Source organism: Heptranchias perlo, chromosome 12, assembly GCF_035084215.1.
Source record: "Heptranchias perlo isolate sHepPer1 chromosome 12, sHepPer1.hap1, whole genome shotgun sequence".
Taxonomy (NCBI): domain Eukaryota; kingdom Metazoa; phylum Chordata; class Chondrichthyes; order Hexanchiformes; family Hexanchidae; genus Heptranchias; species Heptranchias perlo.
Window position 1 is genome coordinate 56835388 of NC_090336.1, and position 24043 is coordinate 56859430.

Consider the following 24043-nt stretch of genomic DNA (forward strand, 5'->3'; position numbering starts at 1 on the left):
TTCTGAAGTTTATGTTTTCCAGCATAACCTGAAACAGTATCGGTGCAAAAGAATCTCATGTCGATCTGAGATCTTCAGATTATGATTCAACGACATCTCTCTTGGGGACCTGCTCTTCCAATCACTAATGAAAAGATTTTAAACCCCTTTGGAAAGCATTTAAAAGCTATACTAAGTGATGAGATTTCTTACACAATTTTTTTCCTGCCAGTTTTCTCCCTTCCCTTTCTCTCCCAATGGTGCTCACTCTTTGCCGGAGAAGAATCCAAAGGCAGGGAGCATCCGAGTGGCCATTACTGATGTGTGAGCCTGGACAATAATTGTAACAGGGTATTCAACAGTGGAGAGAGGAGGGTATCACGACTGTGCCCCATTCTGTTCTCACTTGATCTTCGCACATTTTCACAGGATAGCGATCAGGAGACAGAGTCCATTCATACCACGAGAAGTGGATGCTGAACAGACATCATATTTAACACAAGTTTTAAAAAATGGATCCATGACCACAAAGCAGAGCTATACTGAGGACTGGGAAGATAATATAAACCAGAGTTTAAATCCAGCTTTGAAATTGGAAAATGACGCTTTCCTGCCCAGCCTTGAACAAAAATTCATGCAATTAAAGTCAAGAAGTACTTGATGCATTTCAACTTTTAATATAAACTTTTTCTCAAACAAGAAATCAGCATATATAATATTTTCAAAACCTACGTGTTTCTAAATTGCACCCTGATTGCAAACCATCTTGCCATAATCAAGGTGAGAGTAACACTGCATTTTAAATTACTATCAAGTGACCTCAGTGTTTTTCTTTAACTACCTGCACCATTTCGATTTACAAATTGCATTTCCAAACATAAAAATAATCTTTCAACCTTTACCAGCTGTCCTACCTCTTTGACGGTAGAGTTAAATAATATTGCTTTTCACATCAGAAAATATACACAATTTTACATAATGCAGCTATTATATAACCGTTTATAGCAGAGTACCTTTGGAATTCAATAGCAGACGAACAATTACAATTTTAAACCCGGTTTACAATATCACTGGACAGTTATAAACACATTTGGACAATACACTTCATACAATACTTTAATATGAAAAGAATTTATACAACTGTAATCAGTGCTCAACTCATTAGCAGCTTTTCATGAACATAGAGGGGTAATTATAACCTAACTCGCTGGGCAGGAAACCTACAGGATTGGGTGGAACACCGGTATTTACACCCCGTCTGACATTACTCTCCGTTGACTTCAATGGAGAGTAAAATCAGGCGGGACGTAAAAACCAGCATTGCACCCGATCCAGTCAGTTTCCCGACGGGGGGTCGGTTAAAATCACCCCTCTCCCCTCCCCATGAACACGTATTCTATTCAGCTATTTTTTTACCCCACTGGTCAAAGTAGTGCATCTATAAAAGTCCTGTCAGGCACATGAAAACGAGAACATGTAGTGTCACAAAATACGCAAAGACCAAGTAGCGTGATCTGGCCCTCGAACTTATTAGCTTTGAGCAGTACAGACTTCGGCCACGCAGCCACCTCTTGAAGGACAGGGCCCCTCTCTTTACCTGTGAGAGAGAAATAAAGAGTCGAAGCTAACCAACAGTTATGTAAAAACATTTTAAAATTAATTCAAAATAATTGAAGGGAAGCTTCGCTAATGGTTCCCTGGTCCCTGAATGCATGACACCAATTTGCCGTGCCATTGAGAAGAAGGGTATCAGTTCCAAGTAATTGGAACAGTTCTCTAAATTGGACAGGCTGTCAGAAGATGGGAGAGGCAGTTCCAGAGCTCGCACGGGACATTTGGGATAGAAACATAGAAAATAGGAGGAGTCGGCCATTCAGCCCTTCGAGCCTGTTCTGCCATGCAATATGATCATGGCTGATCCTCTATCTCAATACCATATTCCCGCGCTCTCCCCATACCCCTTGGTGCCTTTTGTGTCTCAGAAATCTGTCTAGCTCCTTCTTAAATATATTCAGTGACTTAGCCTCCATAGCCTTCTGTGGTAGAGAATCTCTTAGTGACAGGTACAGAAGCACGTTTGCAAAGGCCTGGAGGAGGACACGTATGCCTGTGTGGCAAATGTAGGATGGGGGCACTGAAAGGAAGATAGGTGAACCAAAAAGACATGTGAAATGCATTTTATTTGACAAAGGGAAATTTTACCCCATTGTTTGTATCTACTGAAAGGCTCTTTACCATTATAGGTTTTTTTTGCTGGTGATGAGCATAGCAAAGTTGCTATTTTAAAATGTGGCTCGCAATTTTGATTTGCATTTTTCTTCTGTACAATTTTCCCATCATTACATCTCCGAGTATTTATCATGTTCTTTTCTCTGGGTAACAGGAATATTGGAATCATGGGTTAGTAGCTGACTGCTAGCAACGTGACGGGAGCTGTGCTGCTGAATTAGACATCTCAGGCTTCCCAGGCTAAAGGCGAGGGAGGAGTGCGGTGGGGGAAGTAAGTTTGGGTTGATGTTGGGCAAAGACAGGATGTAATGTCTTCCGTGGTGAATAATTGGCCTAAACAGACCGTCTAGACTCACTTGAAGAATGGCCATTTGCATGAGATACTGGAGGGCTGCAGGTACCTGTGGAACTGTATCCTAGCACGAGTCAGCACCTTCTCAGGAGGAGGGAAGGCAATGAGTTGGGGAGGGGGAGGTACTTTTAGCAAACTGGATCAAAGCTGAAAAGTGATGAAATGAATGGTGTTACATACCTTCCGTACCACTACGTGTTCACTGGGATCTATGATCAAGGCTTCACGTTCTTCATCCGATTCCAGTTGTATGGTGTACTCTCTGGGTGGTAGTCTGGCAGGAGGCATATCAAGACTAGAAACAAAAGAGCAACATGTACCAAAAACAGCCCCTACCATCAATGCAATTTCTTCAAAACATCCACCGACACCAAAGACCGGGGAGAAGCAAAGCTTCCACTGGGTCCTCTGCTCACATTTAAGATCAGCTATTGGAGGAGTGGAGCTTTCTGCAGACAGTGGATCTTTCTGTGAAGGGTTTTGATACAGTAGACAGAGAGAAACTCTTTCTGCCATCAAGAGGGGCGGTAACCAGAGGACACAGATTTTAAATAACTGGCAAAAAAGCCAGAGGGGAGATGAGAAATTTTCTTACGCAGCGAGTTGTTATGATCTGGAATGCGCTGCCTGAGAGGGTGGTGGAAGCAGACTCAATAATAACTTTCAAAAGGGAATTGGATATGTACTTGAAAAGGAAGAATTTGCAGGGCCTTGAGGAAAGAGCAGGAGAGTGGGTCTATTTGGTAGTTATTCCAGAGAGCCAGCACTGGCACGATGGGCCGACCGGCCTCCTTCTGTGTTGTAAGATTCTATGATTCTACACACAAACACGCATACAGAGGTCGCTCTTCATTGGGCAAAATCTCAGATGCCGTGAAGTAACTCTGGACTGTTGGAATGCACATTGCATTCTCAGATATCACTCTGAGTCTGGTGTCTGTAAAGTAATGACACCCCCTAATAATCATTAATATGCTCATTCATTCTTCAAATGGATAATGAAGAACCATTTAAAAAATAACAAATGCGATTGATATGCGGAAAGGCAGGGTAGCAATATCATTGCAGGAATATTGAAATGGAAGAGGTTCTGTTTTAGCACTAACCCCTTAAGCCTTTCTTCAGCTGCTATCAATGCTTCCTCTGCAGCGCTTCTCCGTAGCTCTTCATCTGCCAGCATTTCTGCCAACTGGGAAAGCTCCTGGTGAGCAGAATCGTTACGTTGGTCCGATTCTGCAAGCCTAGATCATCAACGATAAAAAAATGTGACTGACGGGCGACAGGAAAAGAACGTACATGGCATTTATACAATTGTAAACAATTTTACAACACCAAGTTATAGTCCAGCAATTTTATTTTAAATTCACAAGCTTTCGGAGGCTTCCTCCTTCGTCAGGTAAATGAAGGAGGAAGCCTCCGAAAGCTTGTGAATTTAAAATAAAATTGCTGGACTATAACTTGGTGTTGTAAAATTGTTTACAATTGTCAACCCCAGTCCATCACCGGCATCTCCACATCATGGCATTTATACAGTTAGTGCTTTTCACATCCTCCGGATGTCCCATAGTGCTTTGAAGCCAATTCAGTATTTTTGACGTACAGGCGCATTTGTTTCGTAGACAAACATGGCAGACAGCAATGTCCCACAAACAAACATAAGATAATTCACCAGTAATATATTTTATTTTAAATGCTGGCTAGGTAATCAAGAGAACACCCTTGCTCTTCTTCGAATAGTGCCATGGGATCTTTCATTTCCACCTGACCAGGCTGATGGAGCCTCAGTTTAACGTTTCATTCAAAGGACAGTCCCTCCAACATGCAGCACTCCCTCAGAACAGTAATGTCAGATGGGCGAGTACTACCAATGGAGTCAAGCTGATACTTCCTGAAAATATTTGGTTGATAATTGTAATTTAACTTAGTTGAATCACGTCCACACCTATTGCTTTTAATATCCTCAGGTAGAAACTGTCAGAATCTTCAGTCCCATGAGTTTTTCCATTACAATTTTCCTGCTTACACCAATTCCTCTAAACTCCTGTCATTCATTAATCTCCAATCTTCGCTGTCTCTCTGTCATTGTGCAACGACCATTAAGTTGTGCTCATTATTTCAATCACTGAGAATTGCATCACTGCAAAGAGACGGTGCCGTATCTGGGCCAGTGAAGTCCTTGGAATTTCGGCAGATTCTTAAGATTTGTGTACATTTAAAAGTATTTTGCAAATTTCATTAAAATCTACAAATCCTAAACTTTCAAATAATGTCAGGCACTGCACAAAGTACAATATATTTTGCAAAATATCAGTTAAAAGCACAAAATGATGCTTCATGATAGATTAGCACTGAAGGTGTCTGACAAGGAGGCAAGTAGAAGGATATTCAGCCCATCAGCTCTGCCCTTATATTAGCCATGGCACCTCCACCATTTTGATCTCAATTGCCTTGCCTTTTCTCCATAGGACTGATTCCATGAACGGGCATTCCAGGGAGTGCAGGTCGAGGAATCATGGATTCAGAGCCCCTAATTCTCATCTATTAAAATTGATTGGCAGAAAGTGAGGGGCGGCAGGTTCACAATTTACCAATCTGCGCTCTCTGGGAGTGCCTGATCGCAGAATCAGTCCCGATATCACTTATTTCTGGTACCTATATCCCTTTTAAATGCCTCAAATTGTTTCTGTACTAACAGCCTCCCTCACGAAGATTCTAGCAATTTTCTCACAAAGGACATTAAGCTCACTGGGCTGTAGTTACCTAGTTGTCCCTTCTCAACTAAGATTTTGCTATTTTCCAATCTCCTGGTACTATAGCTAAAACCAGTGAGCTTTGGGAGATTATCAGGAAGACATCCCCAATTTCCTCACCTATTTCTTTTCATACCCTTAGGAATATAGGAACATTGGCAACAGGAGTAGGCCATTCAGCCCATCAAACCCCATTCAATTAGATCATGGCTGGTCTCTACCTCAACCCCATTAACCCATCTTTGCTTCATATCCCTCGATACCCTGACCTAACAAAAATCTATCTATTTCAGTCTTGAAAGCTCAGGTAAAAACTGTATCAGTCTGCAGTCCCACAAGTTTCTCCATTACAATTTTTCTGCTTACACTAATTCCTGTAGCTCCTCTCATTCACTAATCTCTAGTCTTTGCTGTATCTCTGGCATCTCATCCTCCTTTGCACTTTAACCACTGTAGATTTTTTATTTTGCTGTGATTAATTATTTGTCGTAAAGGAGTTGATAAATTGACACCTCCAGAAAACCATCTCTGGAGAATTTACAGAACTTTAATTTATTTTTCCACCAAACTCTCAATCATTTGAAAAAAATACATATATATTTTTCCAAATCGATGAAATTCCTCCTTGGGTTTTGAATAGATGAATTAATTGTGCCCTTTTTTCCTGTAAATATGCAGAACAAATAGTTCTCACCTCCTCCGTAGCTCGTTCAGCTCTAAGTTGTCAATTTCCACGATGACACTGGCACGCTCCTGTGGAGCCCCTGGTGGAACTTCTTCATTCGCTTCATCCTACAACACAACCAAGAAAAGCTGAGACTTCAATTTTAATTATCCCTTTGACTGTCTGTAAATTTAGGGCACCAAGGAACCGTAGCAAAATTGAGGTCAATGGGCATCAAAGGAAAAGCCCTCCAGTGGTTAGAAACATGCCTGACACAAAGGAAGGTGGTCGTGATTGTCAAAGGTCAATCGCCGCAGCCACAGGACATCGCTGCAAAAGTTCCTCAATGCAGCGTCCTCGGCTCAACCATCTTCCCTCCGTCATAAAGTCAGGAGTGGGGCTGTTTGCTGACGAGTCCATAATATTCAACTCCATTCACAAATCCTGCCTGCAGCATGGCTTGGCCAACATCCACGCTTGGTCTGACAAGTGGCAGGTAACAATGAGAGTTAGGTAGCAGAATCAAGCATTGCGACTACTTGCTTGGAAGCTTTGTGAGGCTTCATTTACAGGTGGCTTTAAAATTCATGCCACACGTTTAGTAAGAACAGCAGCGTATGTAAGGTGCAACAATCAGCTTGAGACAAGCTTCAAAGGAAATGCCAAACGGAGAGGAAAACGGACGAGGGCTGAAGTCGCTTAAATTCCGAATAGTGCGCTGAAGTTACATGGGAGCAACGGACACCAATTAGGTGGGAATTGTATATGGTACGCCCCAACAGAAAGCTTGTATATGGGACTGAGGAGGAATTAAAGGTCGGTAGACAAGGGCCGTCACGTAACTGTACCTAATGGGTCACATAATGCGACCCTCACAGCACCGGTTTCAGGTGCAATACCTAATGAATGCTGCGCGACTCACTATTTTTAAAGAGTATCTAGACGTATTAAACTACACAACACCAACAACACAAAACATATTGTTACATTTTTTAAAAACATGCGTTTGCACTGTAGCCCCCATTTTCCTCATCCTACCAGTTCTTTCCTATTCTCTCTATCCTACTTTTAAGTTTTACTCTTTCTACCTTGTGAATTTATTCTTTTCAAATTTTTTTTTTTTAAAACTGTTTTTAAATTAGGAAGGAAATTAGAAAATGAGAAAAAGTAACTTGACATGGCAACTGCATTTTATACTCCACTTACTTGTTCTTCATTCTGGAAAGAAGAGCGCATAGCTTGGTATTGTCTTTCCAGTCTGTAGTACCGATCCTGCAGATCCCCATAACGCAACTGGGTATCGCGCAGAGTCTGAGACACTGCTTTTAGTTGATTAGATAACATTGTTTTCTCTTCAATGCACTGCATAACCTGTACCAGCGAAACAGTGAAGAACTGATCAGTTAGAGAGCCTCACAAACGAGCAACAGTCTCGGCATCCTTCAAATTAAATTTATAGTCATGTGGAGGCTGCAATGAAACGTGTTAGAATGAACATCATAACTATGAAAATCCTGTTACCTTGCTGTTTAGCTGCTGGAATCGCAATTCTTTCTGGTGAATCTCTTGCAGGTAGCCCAGAGCTTCACTCTGCAGCTGTTTCTTTTCTACTAAGAGAGACTTCACTTGTTCAGCCACATTCTCGTTGCCCACCAAGGATACAGTTTCTAATGGCTAAATTAAAAACATAATATTTTAAAATGTTTAATTTTAATGCTTTTGAAGCATATCAGACACAATAGACACTCACGTAAACTTACACACAAGGATGCAACTGAAGCCCCAAAAACAAAAAACTAGTTTGCTAAAATTTTTCCAACTGTGGCTAGTATTTCCATAAACTGCAGATCAGAAATAATTTTTCTACCAATAGTTTAATCATTTTTGAGTTAAACCCTGAATGGACAAAGTCTACATTTTGCAGAAAAATGATTAGGGTTCTGCCTCTAGGTTGAAATTGGCAATTGATTATTAATGCATAGGCATTAAAATCCAAATAACAGGTATGTTATGCACAATCAGTAATTCTATTTAATGGGAGGCACATTGGTACATGGGAATTCTTTGCCTGGATTAACTATACATTTATGTTTAACAGACTATACATAGAGAAATAGTTTGCTTTAATTTTTAGGGAATTAAATGACCTAAATTACTTTGGCTGAAGAATTATAAAGAGTTCTGGATAACTGTACATTCCAGAAACAGTAAAGCTGAAATAAGTTGTGTCCATCACACTTCAGGTATCGCACTGTCACACATGCAAAATTACTTTTAAAAAGGGGAGGGGGGGGGGGGGTGGTGAGCAGCGGCCGGCAGCAGCCCATAGTTTTGATGTGGAGCCAGGAACCGCACTCCTGCACCTCCCGGCCCCATAATTAGGCAAGTATTTTTTTAAAACTTACCTTTTTGGTGGCGGTTTGCAGCGGTCCCTTTAAGTGGTCCATTTACATTTTAGGCTGCATGTTAGCCCAATTTTACGAAGGGGACATAAAACAGACATTAGGACTCCTATTTGCATATGCACAGTAACGCGTATTTCAGGCAAGGGTCCTGGACACCTCTTTTGATGCCTATACCAATATGGCGGGTGGCACAGAGCCGGCTCCAATGTTGCGCACACAGGCATATAAATGGAGAAAATAGGAATGCCTTCAATGATGGTGACTCATGGTTGATTAATTTTATTGTTTCTGGCAATAGAAAAAAAGTTCTGAAACTGGAGTATCAGAATGGGGAAAAATCACCATTGGGAAGGTGATGAAACCTCTAAAGTGAGTCATTTGTCCAAACAAAATATGAATTTGTTTTTAAATGCTTACCTTTATCTGGTACATACTATTTACATTTCCCAATTCACTACTCCACACTTCCTGGTTCAATTTCCTCAGTTCTGCAATTTGTCTATCTTTGTCTTCCACCGTTATGAGGTACTGCTCTTTGACAGCTCTAGACTCTGAAAGCAGGCGGTTCTTTTCCGATCTAGAAGATGTAAAATAACAGTGTACCAACTTAGTCTTTAAATCTGGAAATTAAACAAGGTAGACCTTTCACATTGATTCCATGTTTTATTGATAGTGAGAATGAACATGCAACTCATGGAAGGGATGGAGAGTAATGTTGAATATGTAATAACATTGCCAACAAAACAGAAGCTACATGAGATACATTATGATAATGGAGCACCTTAGCTCAATGTGGTGTTGAACTGATATTGCTGCAAGCAAGATTTGGTTGCAAAACATTGCCTAAATAACTGTATGCACATATAATTGATGTTATTGAAGGGTTGTTCCATTCAGTGTTATAGATTTGGAGCCAAGCATTCCAGATAATAGATTGCCACCTGGCCTGTATACATAGAATTACACAGCACAGAAACAGGCCATTCGGCCCAACTGGTCTATGCCCGTGTTTATGCTCCACATGAACCTCCTCCCACCTTACTTCATCTCACCCTATCAACATATCCTTCTATTCCTTTTTCTCTCATATAATTATCATTACTTATACATCATTAATCATCCTATCTCTGGTATGAACATCCTTTTGAAAAATTGGAACACGAAAGAGATCATAAGCCAAAGGCATAAGCTGTTTAAAAAAAATAATCTATGATGGTTAATCAACAAACAAATTAAACCCGTAGAAAGGCAAGGAATACCCTAAGATGGCACAAAGTTCATTCCAATGGTAACAATTAGCTATCATCTGGTTACTGTGTACTTCATGACCTTGTAAATGTTAATCCATTCAATGGTGCATCTGTCACATTGTAATGCAATATACTTAATGGCTGGTATAAATCTCTGAAAATGTCATAACATTTGAAATTAATTTAATTGGCTGAAGAATGGCATAACAATTAAGTTCAGATAAAACAGTTTAAGTTGCATTCCTACAAGTGTTTGCAAAAACTTCTCACAGGATAGATAATTTCAAAGGATTACTACATGCAAGGCTTCCCAAAATGTACACCATCTTGCCCACAATCTAGCAGTCTCATTTGTCTCGAGGCCTGATCTCAGAAGAGATATTAATTATTGCAAGCCAGCCAAGATTAATGCCACAGTCCATGGAAGATATTTGTTCAGGTGAATGAGGTTCAGCATTACAGGACTGTTGCCACTGTTAAACAAAATATCAGCCAATGTAAAATGTTCACTTGGTTATCCCTGGCTCAAGTATTGTCGTTCAAGTCTAATTTTAAACTTGTGATCAATATTACTACGATGGAGCTGATTTAAATGAATGAAATCACAGTGCAAGTAACACACACACACAAATAAGGCCCTTTGATACATAGATTTTTTATTCTGTCAGCCCTTCACCTGATAACTGGCGACACTCCGTTTTGCCCCAGAGCCAAGGTCACAACATTGCCGCTAATGAATAACTGATCAGTCAGCTGTGATTTTCTACCTGGGGCCATTGCTGCTGCTTGGAGAACTTGCCTACTGTTTGTACCCCTGCTTAGAAAATTTGGTTTACATTTCAACAGTGCCTTTTCAGGACCATAACATCACAGGGGACTGAACAGTTAATCAATCAGCTGCAACCTTGGAAACTGCACTACTGAAATACAAACCAAGTTCTCTAAAAAAAAAGAGATGCAAACCAGTAGGCTAGGTCCCGAAACTAAACCAAGTATTAAAATCACCTCTATATAAAATTGATTTATGGTAATCAACTGTTTGTAATTCAAGGTTATTTCTACATTGACCAATCCTACACACTGAATTCCCCCTTGCTCACATAAAACTTATAACAGCAGATATTAATCATCAGTTGGTAGCACTCTCTCCTCAGAGTCAGAAGGTTGTGGGTTCTAGGCTGACAATCCAGTGCTCTATAAAGGGTAAGGAGTCTTACAACACCAGGTTATAGTCCAACAGCTTTATTTAAAATCACAAGCTTTCGGAGGCTTTCTCCTTCGTCAGGTGAGTGTGGGATTCCATGAAAGGTACCGCATATATAGTCAGAGAACAATGCCTGGTGATTACAGATAATCTTTCCAACTGCCCGTTATCAAGGCAATCAAAGGAGTTGAATAGTGTTCAGACAGAGAGACATTACATACAAGACAACTGAATATACAAACGGTCAGAACCCAAAGACAGAGAGAGAGAGAGAGAGAGAGACATCCAAAAAGGAAGAGAAAGAGAGAGAATGACCAGTTGTATTAAAAACAGATAACTTTTTTCCGCTGGTGGGGTTACGTGTAGCGTGACATGAACCCAAGATCCCGGTTGAGGCCGTCCTCATGGGTGCGGAACTTGGCTATCAATTTCTGCTCAACGATTTTGCGTTGTCGTGTGTCTCGAAGGCCGCCTTGGAGAACGCTTACCCAAAGATCTCCACATTATGTAAAGGGAGCATTGCTTTGTTGGACGTGCAATTGTTTGGATAAGACGTTAAAGCCAAGAGCCGCTCTTCTTGTTCAAGTGGATGTGGAAGATGCCATAGCTTTATTCGAAGAGGATCAGGGGGTCCTCCTAGTGTCCTGGCCAATATTCCTCCCTCAACCAACACCATCAAAAGAAAAATATCTCATCATTCATTCATTTGCTGCTTATGGGAAGTCACAGTGTGCAAAATGACTCCCACATTTGCCTGCATAACTACACTTTGAAAGTAATTCATTGTTCGTAAAGCATTTTGTGATGTCCTGAGGAGGTAATAAGGCACTATATAAATGCATCTTCTTTATAGAAACATAGAAAATAAGAGCAAGAGTAGGCCATTCGGCCCTTCGGGCCTGCTCCGCCATTCAAAATGATCATGGCTGATCGTCTAACTCAGTACCCTGTTCCCGCTTTTTCCCCATATCCCTTGAGCATTAAGAAATATATCTATCTCCTTCTTGAATACATCTAATGACCTAATGACTTGGCCTCCACTGCCTTCTGTGGTAGAGAATTCCACAAGTTCACCATCTTCTGAGTGAAGAAATTTCTCCTCATCTCTGTTCTAAATGGCATACCCCGTATCCTGAGACTGTGACCCCTGGTTCTGGACTCCCCAGCCAGCGGGAACATCCTCCCTGCATCTAGTCTGTCTAGTCCTGTTAGAATTTTATATGTTTCGATGAGATCACCTCTCATTCTTCTAAACTCTAGTGAATATAGGCCTAGTCGACCCAATCTATCCTCATAAATCAGTCCTGCCGTACCAGGAATCAGTCTGGTAAACCTTTGTTGCACTCCCTCCATGGCAAGGACATCCTTCCTCAGATAAGGAGACCAAAACTACACACAATACTCCAGATGTGATCTCACCACGGCCCTGTACAACTGCAGTAAGACATTCCTGTTCCTGTACTCAAATCCTCTTGCAATGAACGCCAACATACCATTCGCCTTCCTAACTGCTTGCTGCACCTGAATGCACCAGGTCTCGTTGCACCTCCCCTTTTCCCAATCTATCACCATTCAGGTAATAATCTGTCTTTCTGTTTTTACAACCAAAGTGGATAACCTTACATTTATCATTCATTCGACAGAACTGAAATTCTAACGTAAATAGTAACAAACCTTAGCTCAGCCAATTCATTCTGGCAGGAAGAAAGATCTTGCTCAGTGTGTTCTTGCAACTTTGCTTGCTGAAGTAGTTTTTCTAGTTCTTCTACCTTATTTCTGAACCATGTTATCTCGGAGGGGTCGTTACTGCTCCATAATTTCTGCTCTTTGAGGGTAACAACCCCTTTTAACTGAAAGGGAAGTGAAAATAATCTTCAATTTTTATGGAAGCATGAATGTAAAACATGACTACAAGTCTTCTGTGTTCTTCCTTTGTCTTAAAAAAATAATTTAAACATAGAAATGTATTAACTGTACACAGAATTTGTTGTCACAGAGCAATGTCATGACTGGGTTAACCCTCAATTTATATTTTAAATTTAGTACCTTTGCAATGGTTCTTTACCTGACCCATTAGTTGCTAGGCAGCCCCATTATTCTGTATATCATTAGATGACTCCATTTAAAAATGCATTTTCATTAACCAAAATAGAAAAGTCAATTCTAAGATAGGGCTTGAAGTGCACAGAACAATGAACTCTCATTTGAAACGTTCTACCTTGAGTTCATCTGAATGCTTGATTTGGAGTTGCCGGACATCCTCTATAAGTCTGTCTCTCTCACTTTGTAGAGCCATCACTGCTTTCTCAAAAGATTCGGTCCGAAAAGTAAGCTCCTTATTCTCATTTATGACATCCAAAAGTCTCTGCTCCGTCGTCAAATCTTTTGACAATCCAACCAATTTTTCTTCAGTTCTTTCAGTTTCATCCCTCACCATTCCAACAACATTTTCAGACGCTTCAACCTCTGTCTTTGTCTTGGCCGCAGCCTCAACATCAATAAGTTTGATTTCAAGTTCCTTTAAATTGGTTCTTTTAATATTTACTTCCTTTTTGAGCTCATCGCATTCCAGAGCTTTAGCTTCAAGTTTCTGTTGAAGTTCCAGAACTAATTTTGTCTCATTCACTTCAGATTTATCCTGCTTCGTGTGCATAGTAACAGTCTTGAGCTCTGCAACTTGTTCCATAATTCGCTCATTTTCTATTTGTAAGGACTTTATGCTTTCATTACGTTTTTCAAGGGATCTCTCTGCATCTTTCCTCTGTTCTTCAATGCTGCTTTTTTCATTCTCAAGGTTCTTAATTTGCTGCAGTTGCTTTTGCAGAAGCTCCTTTAACTGATTATCCTTTAAGGACAAGACCTGGTTAAGCTCCTCCCTGTACTTAATCAATTGTGCTTTGAGCATTGCATTTTCAGAATTAAGGTCATCCATCTGGTTGAGTAAATGTCTGATCTCTTGCTTAAGTTCATTGTTTTCAGTTGCACCCTCCTGAATGATACAATCCTTCTGACTTAGCATATCGAGATGACGCCTCTCTAGTTGCGTGTAGTCTGATAAGATGCGATCCCGGTCGTCTTGAAGGGAAGCCATCGATTTTGTAAAAGCATCCATTTTGGCAATAGCTTTGTCTTTATCTTCTCTACTTTTGTCAATCTGCTCCTGCAATTCTTTCCCTTCATTGGCTGCTTTATGGTTATCGTGCTGGAGAATCTTCAACTTCTTCTCGTAGTCCTCCACTTGCTCTCTATATCGTCCCTGCATTTCTGCTACATACTCAGAAATTTCACCATCTTTTGATGACACAAGTTTAGAAATCTCTGCGTCTTTATTGCATAGCATTAATTTCAGCTGCTGGGAAATGGCACCCTGCTTCTGAAGATCAGCATTTAATTTCTCATTTTCAGACTGAAGCTGATAACTTTCAGATTGTTTTTCTGTCAGTTCTTTTTCCAGTGTTTGCTCTGCTATTTTCAACTTGGTCACAGAGTGACTCATATCAGAAAGCTGTGTGCTTAAATAATTATTTTCCTGTGACAATTTGGATAAGGCTGCTTCCTTTTCTTTTAACGACTCCTCCATCTCTTCGATTTTTTCTGAGTGCTTGCAAATAATCTCTTTCATATTCATAATTTCTTTCTGATGCTTTATCTCTGCATCTTTACTGCTCACAGTAAGTTCATTTATTGTTTGCTCCAACTTTGAAGTTCTGTATTGGAGCTCTTGATGGTCGAATGATTTTACCTTAATTTCCTCATGAAGTTTCTGTAACATTTCTTCCTTTATTTGCACTTGATTTTCCTTACTTTGGATAGTCTCTTGGAATCTAGTTTCCCATTTCTTGGTTTGATCAATAATCCGGTCTCTATCGTCTTGAAGAGAGGACATACATTTTGTGAATGCTGCCAATTTAGCCAAATTGTTATTCAACTCACCCTGAAGCTTTTTAATCAGCAGATCTCGGCCATTTAGTTCAGCCTGTAATTCTAAGAGTTCGGCAACCACCCTATCTTTGTCCCGTTCCAACAAATCCAGTTTGTCCTGATAATTCACGATTTCTTTTTGATGAATTGTTTTCTGCTGATCCAAAATCATAAGAAGTTCCTTCTCTTTTTCAGTAATTTGGGCTTTTGTCTTCTCTTCTTTCTTCCTTAGTTCCTCTGTTAGCCCTAAACACTGCGTCTGAACACCATCGGCTTCGCTTCTAGTGTCACTGAGCAAGACTTTATAACAAGCAAGTTCTTCTTGAACAAGTTTGACTTGCTCTTCAGACTTGGAGGCTTTTGTAGTCGCAGATTCTAGTTTCTTTCGCATTTCTTCTCGGGCAGTTTCCGATGTTCTGATTGCTCGTTCCAAGTCCAAAATTAGCTCCTGGTACTTGATGCAGTCCTTCTGTAACTGATTTATTTCCTGTTGCTTTTCTTTTAACAGTTCTTGCAACTCTTTGGTTTCACCCTTGGACTGAGTTTTACCTCTCTGAGCAGACTGCAGCTTCTCCTCAAATTCTTTCACCAGTTTTATTTCCTGAGCTTCTTTTTCTTTGACCAAATGACGTTTCTCTTCTCTGAAGCAGTCTAATTCGTTTACAAGTGAATTATTTTGCAGGTGAAGTGTCTTCAATGCTTCCGTCAACTGATCGATCTGGTCAGCATTTTTAAGCAATTCCGCCTCCAGATACTCTCTCTCACTTTTGACCTTGTCAGACATTTCTTGCGCATTTTCAAGTTCTTCCTGGAGAAGAGATTTATCATCCTCTAAAATTTTGACTTTTTCATTTAAGTTAGCAGTCTCTTGCTGGTAAGCTTTTACATCTTGTTGAAGTTTTACAATTGTACCATTTTTTGCATTACTCTCCTCTTTGTGGCATAACTGCACCTGTCGTAGCTGCTCAGACAGCAATGGTCTTGCTTGCTCCAAAAGGTGAATCTCTCCTGCCTTGACTATGAGCTTAGCCTGCAGGGACTGTATTTCTGAAGATAATGACTCATTTTCTCGGGATTTGTTATCAATTTGGGACTGTAATTCAGACTTATAAAAGGCATTCTTGGTCTGCAGCTCCTCGAGGATAGATGTAGACGAGTTAAATTCCTTCAGTAAATGCTCTTTCTCATTCTGAGTTCTGTCAAACTCCACCTTAAGCTTTTCATACGTTTGCTTTAGTAATCTGTTTTCCTCTCGGAGCTGATTGTATTGGACAGACAATTCACTCGTGCGGCTCTGCTTTGCAGCAGAAGTTGTTTGCAACTCGTTATTAATTCTTTCAATCTCTTCTTCAAGCTCCTGAACTTTCTGCTGCTTAGATTTTGCAAACTTTCTCATTTTGTCCTTCATTTTTTCATTTTGATCACTTGCCTCTTCAAACTGTTTCTCAAAATTTTGCCTCTCCGCCTCAACTTCACGGAGTTTGAAAACTACTTCTTGTTTTTCCTTTCTTGCTGTCTCAACTATCTGTCTCATCTTATCCATTTCATTGCCAATGTTTTCATAGGACTGCAAAAGTGACTCGTAGTCACGCTTTAATTCGTCGTGTTTTGCCTTCCACTCTGACAGTTCTACTGCCTGGGAATTTTTCAATGAATTCAGCTGGTGAGAAAAGGCTTGCTTTTCTTGAGTCACGGTTTCTAGCATATGCTTTAGACTTGTACATGCAGCATTTAAGTTCTGCTTTTCTGTGAATACTCTGTCTACTTCAGAAAGAAGCCTTTTCTTCTCTTCATGGTGTGTTGAAGTTGCTCTCTGTAAGAGCTCGAGTTGTTTCTTCATTTCAGCCAAGCTCTTTTCAAGGGTAGAAATTGTGGAAATAAGTTGTTCTTTTTCTGATGTTAAAGCGTTAATATCTTGCTTCAAAGTTTTGTTTTCTTTCAGGGCTTCTTTACGGGATATTAGCGCTGCTTGTAGCTTTCTCTGAATCAGCTCTTTAGACTTGCCCTCCTCAGGATTATCTGCTGCCCTCTGTTGAACTTCGATGGTACAAGCCTTTGTTCTTTCCTTTTCTGTTTCATAAAATGTTGATTGTTTTTGTATTTGCAATTCCAGTTCCTCTACGAGCTTCTCTTTTTCAGACAATGTACATTCCAATGACTTTATGGTGTTATCTCTTTCTTGTAAATTCTCATGCACCTTCGCTAGTTCTGACTGTACAGACAATACTTGCTTCGTGCGCAGGCTCTCCTCCTCAACTACTTTCCGAGACTGGGAAGCTTGTTTCAATACCGATTTGAGTTCTGCATTCTCCCCCTGAAAGGCAGTCAGCTGGGCTTGGATCTGATCTTTCTCTCTGTGTAAATCCAGCAGTTGTGTTTTGAGACAAACCATATCTTCAGCTGAATTTTCTAGAGTGCGAGAATAATTCTCCTTATCTTTTATTGTTTCTTCCAGAGCAATTTTGAGACTTTCAGCTTCAGCTTGGATTGACTTCCACTGAGTTTGGAGCCAACTAACTTCTGCAGCCTGACTCTCCTTTTCCTCTTGGTGCTGATGTTCTAGACTGACGATAGAATGCTTCAGCATTTGGGCCTCTTCCGATTTGTCAACAATCCTAACTTGCGCACTATCCAACTGTAATATTAATTCTGTTTTCTCTTGCTGAAGCTGGTCATTATCACCTTCAAGGTTTTTCAAATCAGCATCTTTAATTGCTAAAGTGGCAACCATGCTAGCTAATTTCTTCTCAAGGATCTGAACTTCATCTTGCTGACCTAAGGCAGCAAGCATTTTGTTCTCCTGTCCCTCAAGCTGAACTTTAAGCTGTGCCAATGTCTTTTCTTTGTCATTAAGCATAGCATCAACAGAATGCAGCTGCTTTTGCAGAGTCCTTATTAATTCTCCATTAGACTCAAATTCCATTAGCTTTGTTTGATATGAATGTTGGAGTGCACCTAGTTCCTCTTTAACATTTTCTAACTCTTTGGTTTGCATGAAATACATTTCTGAAATTTGGTTGTATTCCTCCCTCTGTTGCGACAGCTGCTCTTTGTGGTGTTTATCCTTCTCCTGAGCCTTTTTGATGGTTTCCTTTCGAGCCAGAAGAGCTGCCTGAAGTTTCTTTTGTAAGTGTTCTTTTTCTTGTTTGAGAGTATTTAGTTGGTCGACGACCTCAACGGCACCAGCATTAACATCTCCAGGAGACATCCGAGCTTCACTTCGACTGGGCAATTCTGTGTTCGAATGTTCTGGTTTTTTAGACACCGCAATTTTAAGTTTCTCAAGGTTTGAATTAAATTGACAGCGCTCATCTTCAAATGCCGTCTCTTTTTCTTTCAAAACGGACTGGAGTCGTGCTATCGAGGAATCTTTTTCTTTAACAGTTTGGAGCAACTCCACAGAAAGGGCTTCTTTTTCCATTTCACATTTACTGACATTTTTCTGCAATTGTTCCAGAAAGGTTTCTTTTCCAGAAAGGGTCTCACTGAGAATATTTATATCACCATCCTTTTCCACCAGCTGCTGTTTAAGAATGTCAAGGTGCACTTCGAGTTCTTTAATCTGCTTCTGACCACTCGTCACTTCAGAGGTCAATTCTTGTGTCTGACTTTCAAGCATTCTGCAATTGCCGTGCAATTCTGCAATTTGCTGGTCCTTCTCAGTGATAGCAGTAGCTCCTTGTTGCAGCTCTTCAACTTTCTTCATCAGTTCCCTTCTAGTTAGTAGAGCAGCTTGAAACTTCTTTTTGAGCAGGTCCCTCTCCTTTGTCAGCATTTGGGTTTGCGAATGCAACTGTTCATTTTTGGCAGCGGTGCCTTGGTACTGGATTTCCTTTGAACTTACAAGAATTTCTTGCTGCTCCAGTCGTTTCTTGTGCTCCTCAAGATCATGTGTAAGCCTGTCTATCTTTTCTTCAGAAAGACAGTGCTGCATCTTAAGCTTTTGTATTTGATCAGTCAACCGTTCTTCTTGTTCTGCTGCTTTGACCATTTCCTTCGATATGGATTCTGTAAGCTGCATAGTAGAAGCATCCTTGTCCCTCAGCTGCTGACTGAGAGAAGTCACCAACTCTTGCTGCTGGTTTACTTGCATAGTCAGTATGTGACCCGCTCGTTCTTTCTTTTGCAGGGAATCAAAATGCTCAGCCCCGTCCTTGACTGCATCCTCCAGCTGATGGGTCTTCTTTTTAAGTTCCTGCTCCAAAGCATGGAATTGCTCCTGTACTGAACTAGTTTGTTGGAAACTTTCATCTAAAACGTTTTGTCTTTTTCTTAGTTCAGCTTGTGATTGCTCCAGCATCCCCTGAAGATCGGCTACTTGTCCTCGGAAAGCTTCTAGTTCTAAATGTTGACTTAATTTAGTTTGCTTGAGCTCGTTATGGAGTGAAAGCTTTTCCGCTTCAAAGGTCATTAATTTATTAGCCACGCTTTCTGTAATTTCAGATATACCCTTTTCGCTTACTGAAATGCTATTTTGCAAATTTTCAATCTCTTTTTCTTTCTCGAATAGAATTTGCTTTAACTCACTCACTGCAGCTTCATTGCTTAAAACCAAAACTGACAACTCATCCAGTCTAGACTGTTTTTCAACAACTTGCTGACCAAAGTCTGATGCCAGTGCTTCTTGTTCTTTTAGGCGATTTGCACTGGTTTGTAATACAGACGACTGTTCACAAAGTGTCTCTTGCAAATTATCTAGTGCCTTTTGTAAGCCATCTATTCTAACATCTTTTGACTGTATTTGATTCTCTAAATTGCTCAGTTTTTCTGCCAGCTGACTATTTTGCTCAGTTTCTCGGCCAAATTCTGCCAGCCATTTCCTTTCTGATTCTGTCAGATTTTGCTCTAACTTTTGAATTTCTAATTTCAGTTTTGATATTTCCTCTGATTTAAGACTGACCTGTTTCTGAAGACATTCATTCTCACCCTTCATACTTTGTGTAACATCAACTTCCTCCTCCCTAACATCGCACATTGTTGCAAACTTTTCTTCAAGTACCTGCAATTCATCTGATCTCTTTTGTAACTGCTTCTGGTACGATGCATTCACTTCTTCCCTTTCAATCTTTAAGATGTTAATTTGGTGATCCAATCGCGCATTTTCTTCAATGAGTTGTACACACTGCTGATTAAGATTTTCAATCAGCACTGTTTTTTCTCGATTGTCTTGAGATGATTTTTCACTCAAAGTCTTCAGATCGAACTCAAGATTCTCAGTGTGCTGTGCCTGGTCCAAGTATTTCTTCTGAAGGGCGAGATCCTTTTGCTTCAAATCCTGATTAACCATCTCAAGCTGTTCTATAGCTTCCTTATACTGCATCTTTTGTGCATCTAGAGCTACAATCTGGCCATCCATGTTCTTTTGAGTAATAGCAAACATTTCATCTTTTTGCTGCAAAATATTCGCATAGTCATTTAATGATACATGACTCTTTTGCAGTTCCTCTTTCAGTGACTCAACTTCAATCATCAAAGCATTTGCAGCACTCTCTGTAACTTGAATATTCACATCCTTTTCACAAAGTACTGTCTGAAGTCCTGTTAGTTCTTCCTCTTTCATACGAAGCATTATCTGAACTTCCTTGAGCTGTTCAGACTGTGCAGCATAACTTTCCTGCAGATGGCTAAAAGCAGTGTCTTTTTCTTGCAGTAACTGTTCAAGTCGTTTTGAATCAGAAAGCATGTTCTGCACTTTACTCTGGAGTTGGGAAACCAGCTCTGTACTCTCAGTGAATTGCGATTTTAACAAATCACTCTCGCTTGCTTTGTCTTGCAATTTCATTACAAGTTTTCTCTGCTCTGAAATTGCAGCCTCCTTTTGCGCGAGAACCTCTTTCAATTGGTTTATTTCCGAATTCTGTAGATTTATTTGATTATTCAATTGTGAAAATAAATGTTCAAGATTAATAAACTTTTCACCAAGTGCTTCGTATTCAGTTTCCTTTGTCTGTACCTTTAACATCAACTCTTTGTTGCAAGCTGCGGTGCTCTCCTTGATTTGCGACAGAGCTAACTCCTTTTCCTGAATAATAATCTTCAGCCGATCAGCTTCAGAGCCCACAGCTGCCAGCTGCATTCTCAGCTGTGAAACAGTATCCTTGGTTTCAGAAAGCGCTGCATTGATTTTGACACAATCTTCGACTTTGCACACCAGCAGTGTGTCTCTTTCCTCAATGGTGCGCTTGAGTTCATGAGATTTAACGGTCATGTCCTGGATTTGGTGTTGAAGTTTGGAAATGGTTCCCATGTTTTCTACGGATTGCAATTCCAGTACCCCGTGCTCTGCGGCTTTTCTACGGAGTTGTCCAAGTTCATCGGTTTGCTGTTGAAGGGCCGTCTCTTTCCCTTGCAGCATTAGTTCCAGCTGAGAGGCTTCATGCATCATAACTTGTACCTGATCTTGCAACTGCGAAATTATCTGCATGTAATGGCTCAACTGCCCTTCCCCTTGTAACGTTTTGGCTTGCAACTGTTGCAGCACCGTTGCCTGCTGATTCGATGAGACTTGCTTCTCTTCAAGTTCCAATTTAAGTTTCGCAGTCGCAGCATTTGAGACATTGACTTCTTCATTCAGTGAGGTTATCATTCCAACCTTTTCTGACATGAGACACTGAAGGGCTGTAATCTCGTCTGATTTACTGTGCACCACAGCGTTCATCTCATTAAGTTCACCTTTAAGTTTGCAGTTTTCAGTGCAGAGTATTTGTGCCTGATCCTGTACAAGGGCAGCTGCAGACTCGCAGTCAATCACCTTTCTCTGGAGTTGATCGTGATCAGCAGTCCACTTGCTTAAAGACCTTTGCAAATCTTTATTTTCATTTTGAAGTCTTTCTCTGTCAATATTCAGTGTTTCCATTTGTTTCTGCAACAACACAATCGTGTCAGTTTTCTGGCCAAGCTGTCCCTGCAGGTCGCGACTTTCGATGGACTTACTGCTTAGGAGAGATTCGCTGTCATTCAACCGTTGCCTGAGTTTTTCTCTTTCTTCTGTCAATGCTTGCACTTGGTTCTCTAAGTTTTTAGCAGTAAGCGGATACTGACTTAGTGCTTTCTGCAGGCCATCCCATTCAGATAGCTTTTCTTTGAAAGCCGCATCCTTTTCCCCAAGCTCGATACTGATTGCCTGAAACTGATCTTGTAACTGCAACAATGCCTCTTGTCCTTTGCTAAGCTGGTCTTGGAGTGAGGTGCATTCAATACTTTTAGTGCTCAGTGCATCCTCCTTTTCAGTGTTTAAAAGCCGAAGTTCTTTGAGCTGTGTTGTCAGAGACTGCACTTGCCCTCGAATTTGCTCAGTAGCTTTTTGATGCTCTAAAACTTGACTTTTCAACAAGTTACATTCATTTATTTTTTCATGCAACCGCTCTTCCACTGTTACCTCCCTCTGCTCCAAAGCCTTTAGAAGTTCTAACTTTGGAATTAATGCATCTTTTTCTTTTTGAAGCTGGGAGATTGTGCTTGTGTACTGTGAAATCTGTTGTTCTTTGGACAATAATCTATTTTCTAACTGTTGCACAACATCATTTTTCTTTGAAAGTTCATTTTCTTTATTACTTAGGGTCTCCTTGAGATTTTCATTTTCAATGGACAGGTCTTCCATCTGACTCTCCAAACTGAACTTGATTTCCATAGTATTAGCAGTTTTCTCATTTAACTCAGATACAAGTTTAGCCTGCCATGAAAGGCTCTGAACTTGATCTCCCACCGTTGCCTGTAGTTGCACATTTGTCGTATGAAGTGTTTTTATTTGGTTTTGTAAGTCGGTCATCAATCTGGTCATCTCATCCACTTGCATTTTTAAATCTTTCCTTTCAGTTTCTTTAGCCTGTACTTCTTGCATCAGTTGAGAATTTGTTTGTTCAACAGTGTGAAGCCTTTGCTCCAAAGAGGCAACAATATCCAGCTTCTCCTGCAGTCTCCCTTCAGCTTCTAGTTTATGTTCAGCAAGTTGTTTGGATAATTTCACGAGCTCTTCTTCTTTCCCAACTATCCCAGCTATGAGGCTGTTACACTGGTTCTTCAAAGCTTTCAGTTCATTCTCTAAATATTGTTCTTTACCCTCTTTCTCTTGGAGCGAACTATCTAGTCGTTCTTTTGCCAAGTTGCTTTCGGCCAACTGAGCCTTTAGTTTTTCAATTTCTTCTTGGCTTGCAGCATTTGTTTCCTGAAGTTTCTGAGTGCTTATTGTGACCTTATTTTCAAGTGAGGAAATCTGAGCTTCACATTCCACCAGATGAGCTTGATTTAATATATTCTGCTTCTGTACTTCTGAACGCAGGTTTTGAATTGTATCATTATTTTCTCTAATCTGCTTTGTTAGAGCTGCAATCTCTTCCCCCTTGGCCTCGCCTTCACCTCTAGCATTACTGAGCTCAGACTCCATTTTAGAAAGTTGATCTACAAGTGAAGAAATGTTGGTGTTTTTGCCCTGCTCATCAACAGACTGAGTCTTCTTTAGCAACATGACCTCCCTTTCAACTTTAACTAAAGCTGCTTGCAGTTCTCCAGACTCTTGCTCCTTGTATCTATTTTGCTCTTTCAAAGTTTCATTCTGCTTTGAATATTCCATCACACTCTTAGAAAGAACAGTCATTCCATGCTCCTTCTCCACAATGGCCTCTTTAAGTGAGTCAATCTCTCTTTCACAGCTTTGCAAATCATCAATGAGGCGGGCTCTCTCCTCCAAGTGGCTTGAATTAAGTCGTTCTAGATCGTCATTTGTCTGATCTAGATCCTGACGCAGAACTTCCATCGCAACTTCCTGTTTCTGTACCTGAATGTCACAAAGAAAGATTTTTATTTTCAGTGTAGTCAATGACAATACAAACACATGTAGATTTGTCACCCTGTGCTTTTTATAACAAACCCAAATGGGAAAAACAGATTTGTTTTTGTTTCATTTTGCACAAATTACTAATGATTAAAGAACTTGGCCATACATTAGGGTCATTTAAACAAGAAGCAAAACCAAATCAGTGAAAGGTCTCTCTGTAATCAAAAATTTGCATTAAAAGTAACAAAAATGAGAAAAAGTAATTTGGTCCTATGGCCCGTCAAAACTCATACTTCTAAAGCTCTACTCTCCGACTGCAGCATCCAGTCTCTTTAGAATATCTCCAATGGCTCTGCACTACCTCAGCTAGTAGGTTGTTCTAAACATTCGTCACACTTGGAGTAAAGACATTTTTCCCACTCTATGTATTCCTAGTGAGCTGCAACACTATGGGTCAGAAAGCAATCCTGTGCCACATTCACAAATCCTGTTTGACTCATTTCTATTTAAATATGC

At 40.3% G+C, this 24043-nt stretch overlaps 1 protein-coding gene across 1 annotated transcript in view; it reads right to left on the reverse strand.

Annotated features, from left to right (window-relative positions):
• Positions 1-640: 640 nt before the first annotated feature.
• LOC137328049 (golgin subfamily B member 1-like) overlaps positions 641-24043 on the reverse strand; it is a 73387-nt gene continuing 49984 nt past the window's right edge. Inside the window, exons 22-30 of the mRNA XM_067994156.1 lie at positions 13187-23527; positions 12508-12683; positions 8797-8956; positions 7496-7648; positions 7181-7345; positions 6005-6102; positions 3667-3801; positions 2741-2855; positions 641-1576 (exon numbers count right to left, since the gene is read on the reverse strand). Of these exons, the coding sequence (XP_067850257.1) occupies positions 1418-1576; positions 2741-2855; positions 3667-3801; positions 6005-6102; positions 7181-7345; positions 7496-7648; positions 8797-8956; positions 12508-12683; positions 13187-23527 (11502 nt within the window). The 3' untranslated portion in view covers positions 641-1417. The remainder of the gene's footprint in view (positions 1577-2740; positions 2856-3666; positions 3802-6004; positions 6103-7180; positions 7346-7495; positions 7649-8796; positions 8957-12507; positions 12684-13186; positions 23528-24043) is intronic.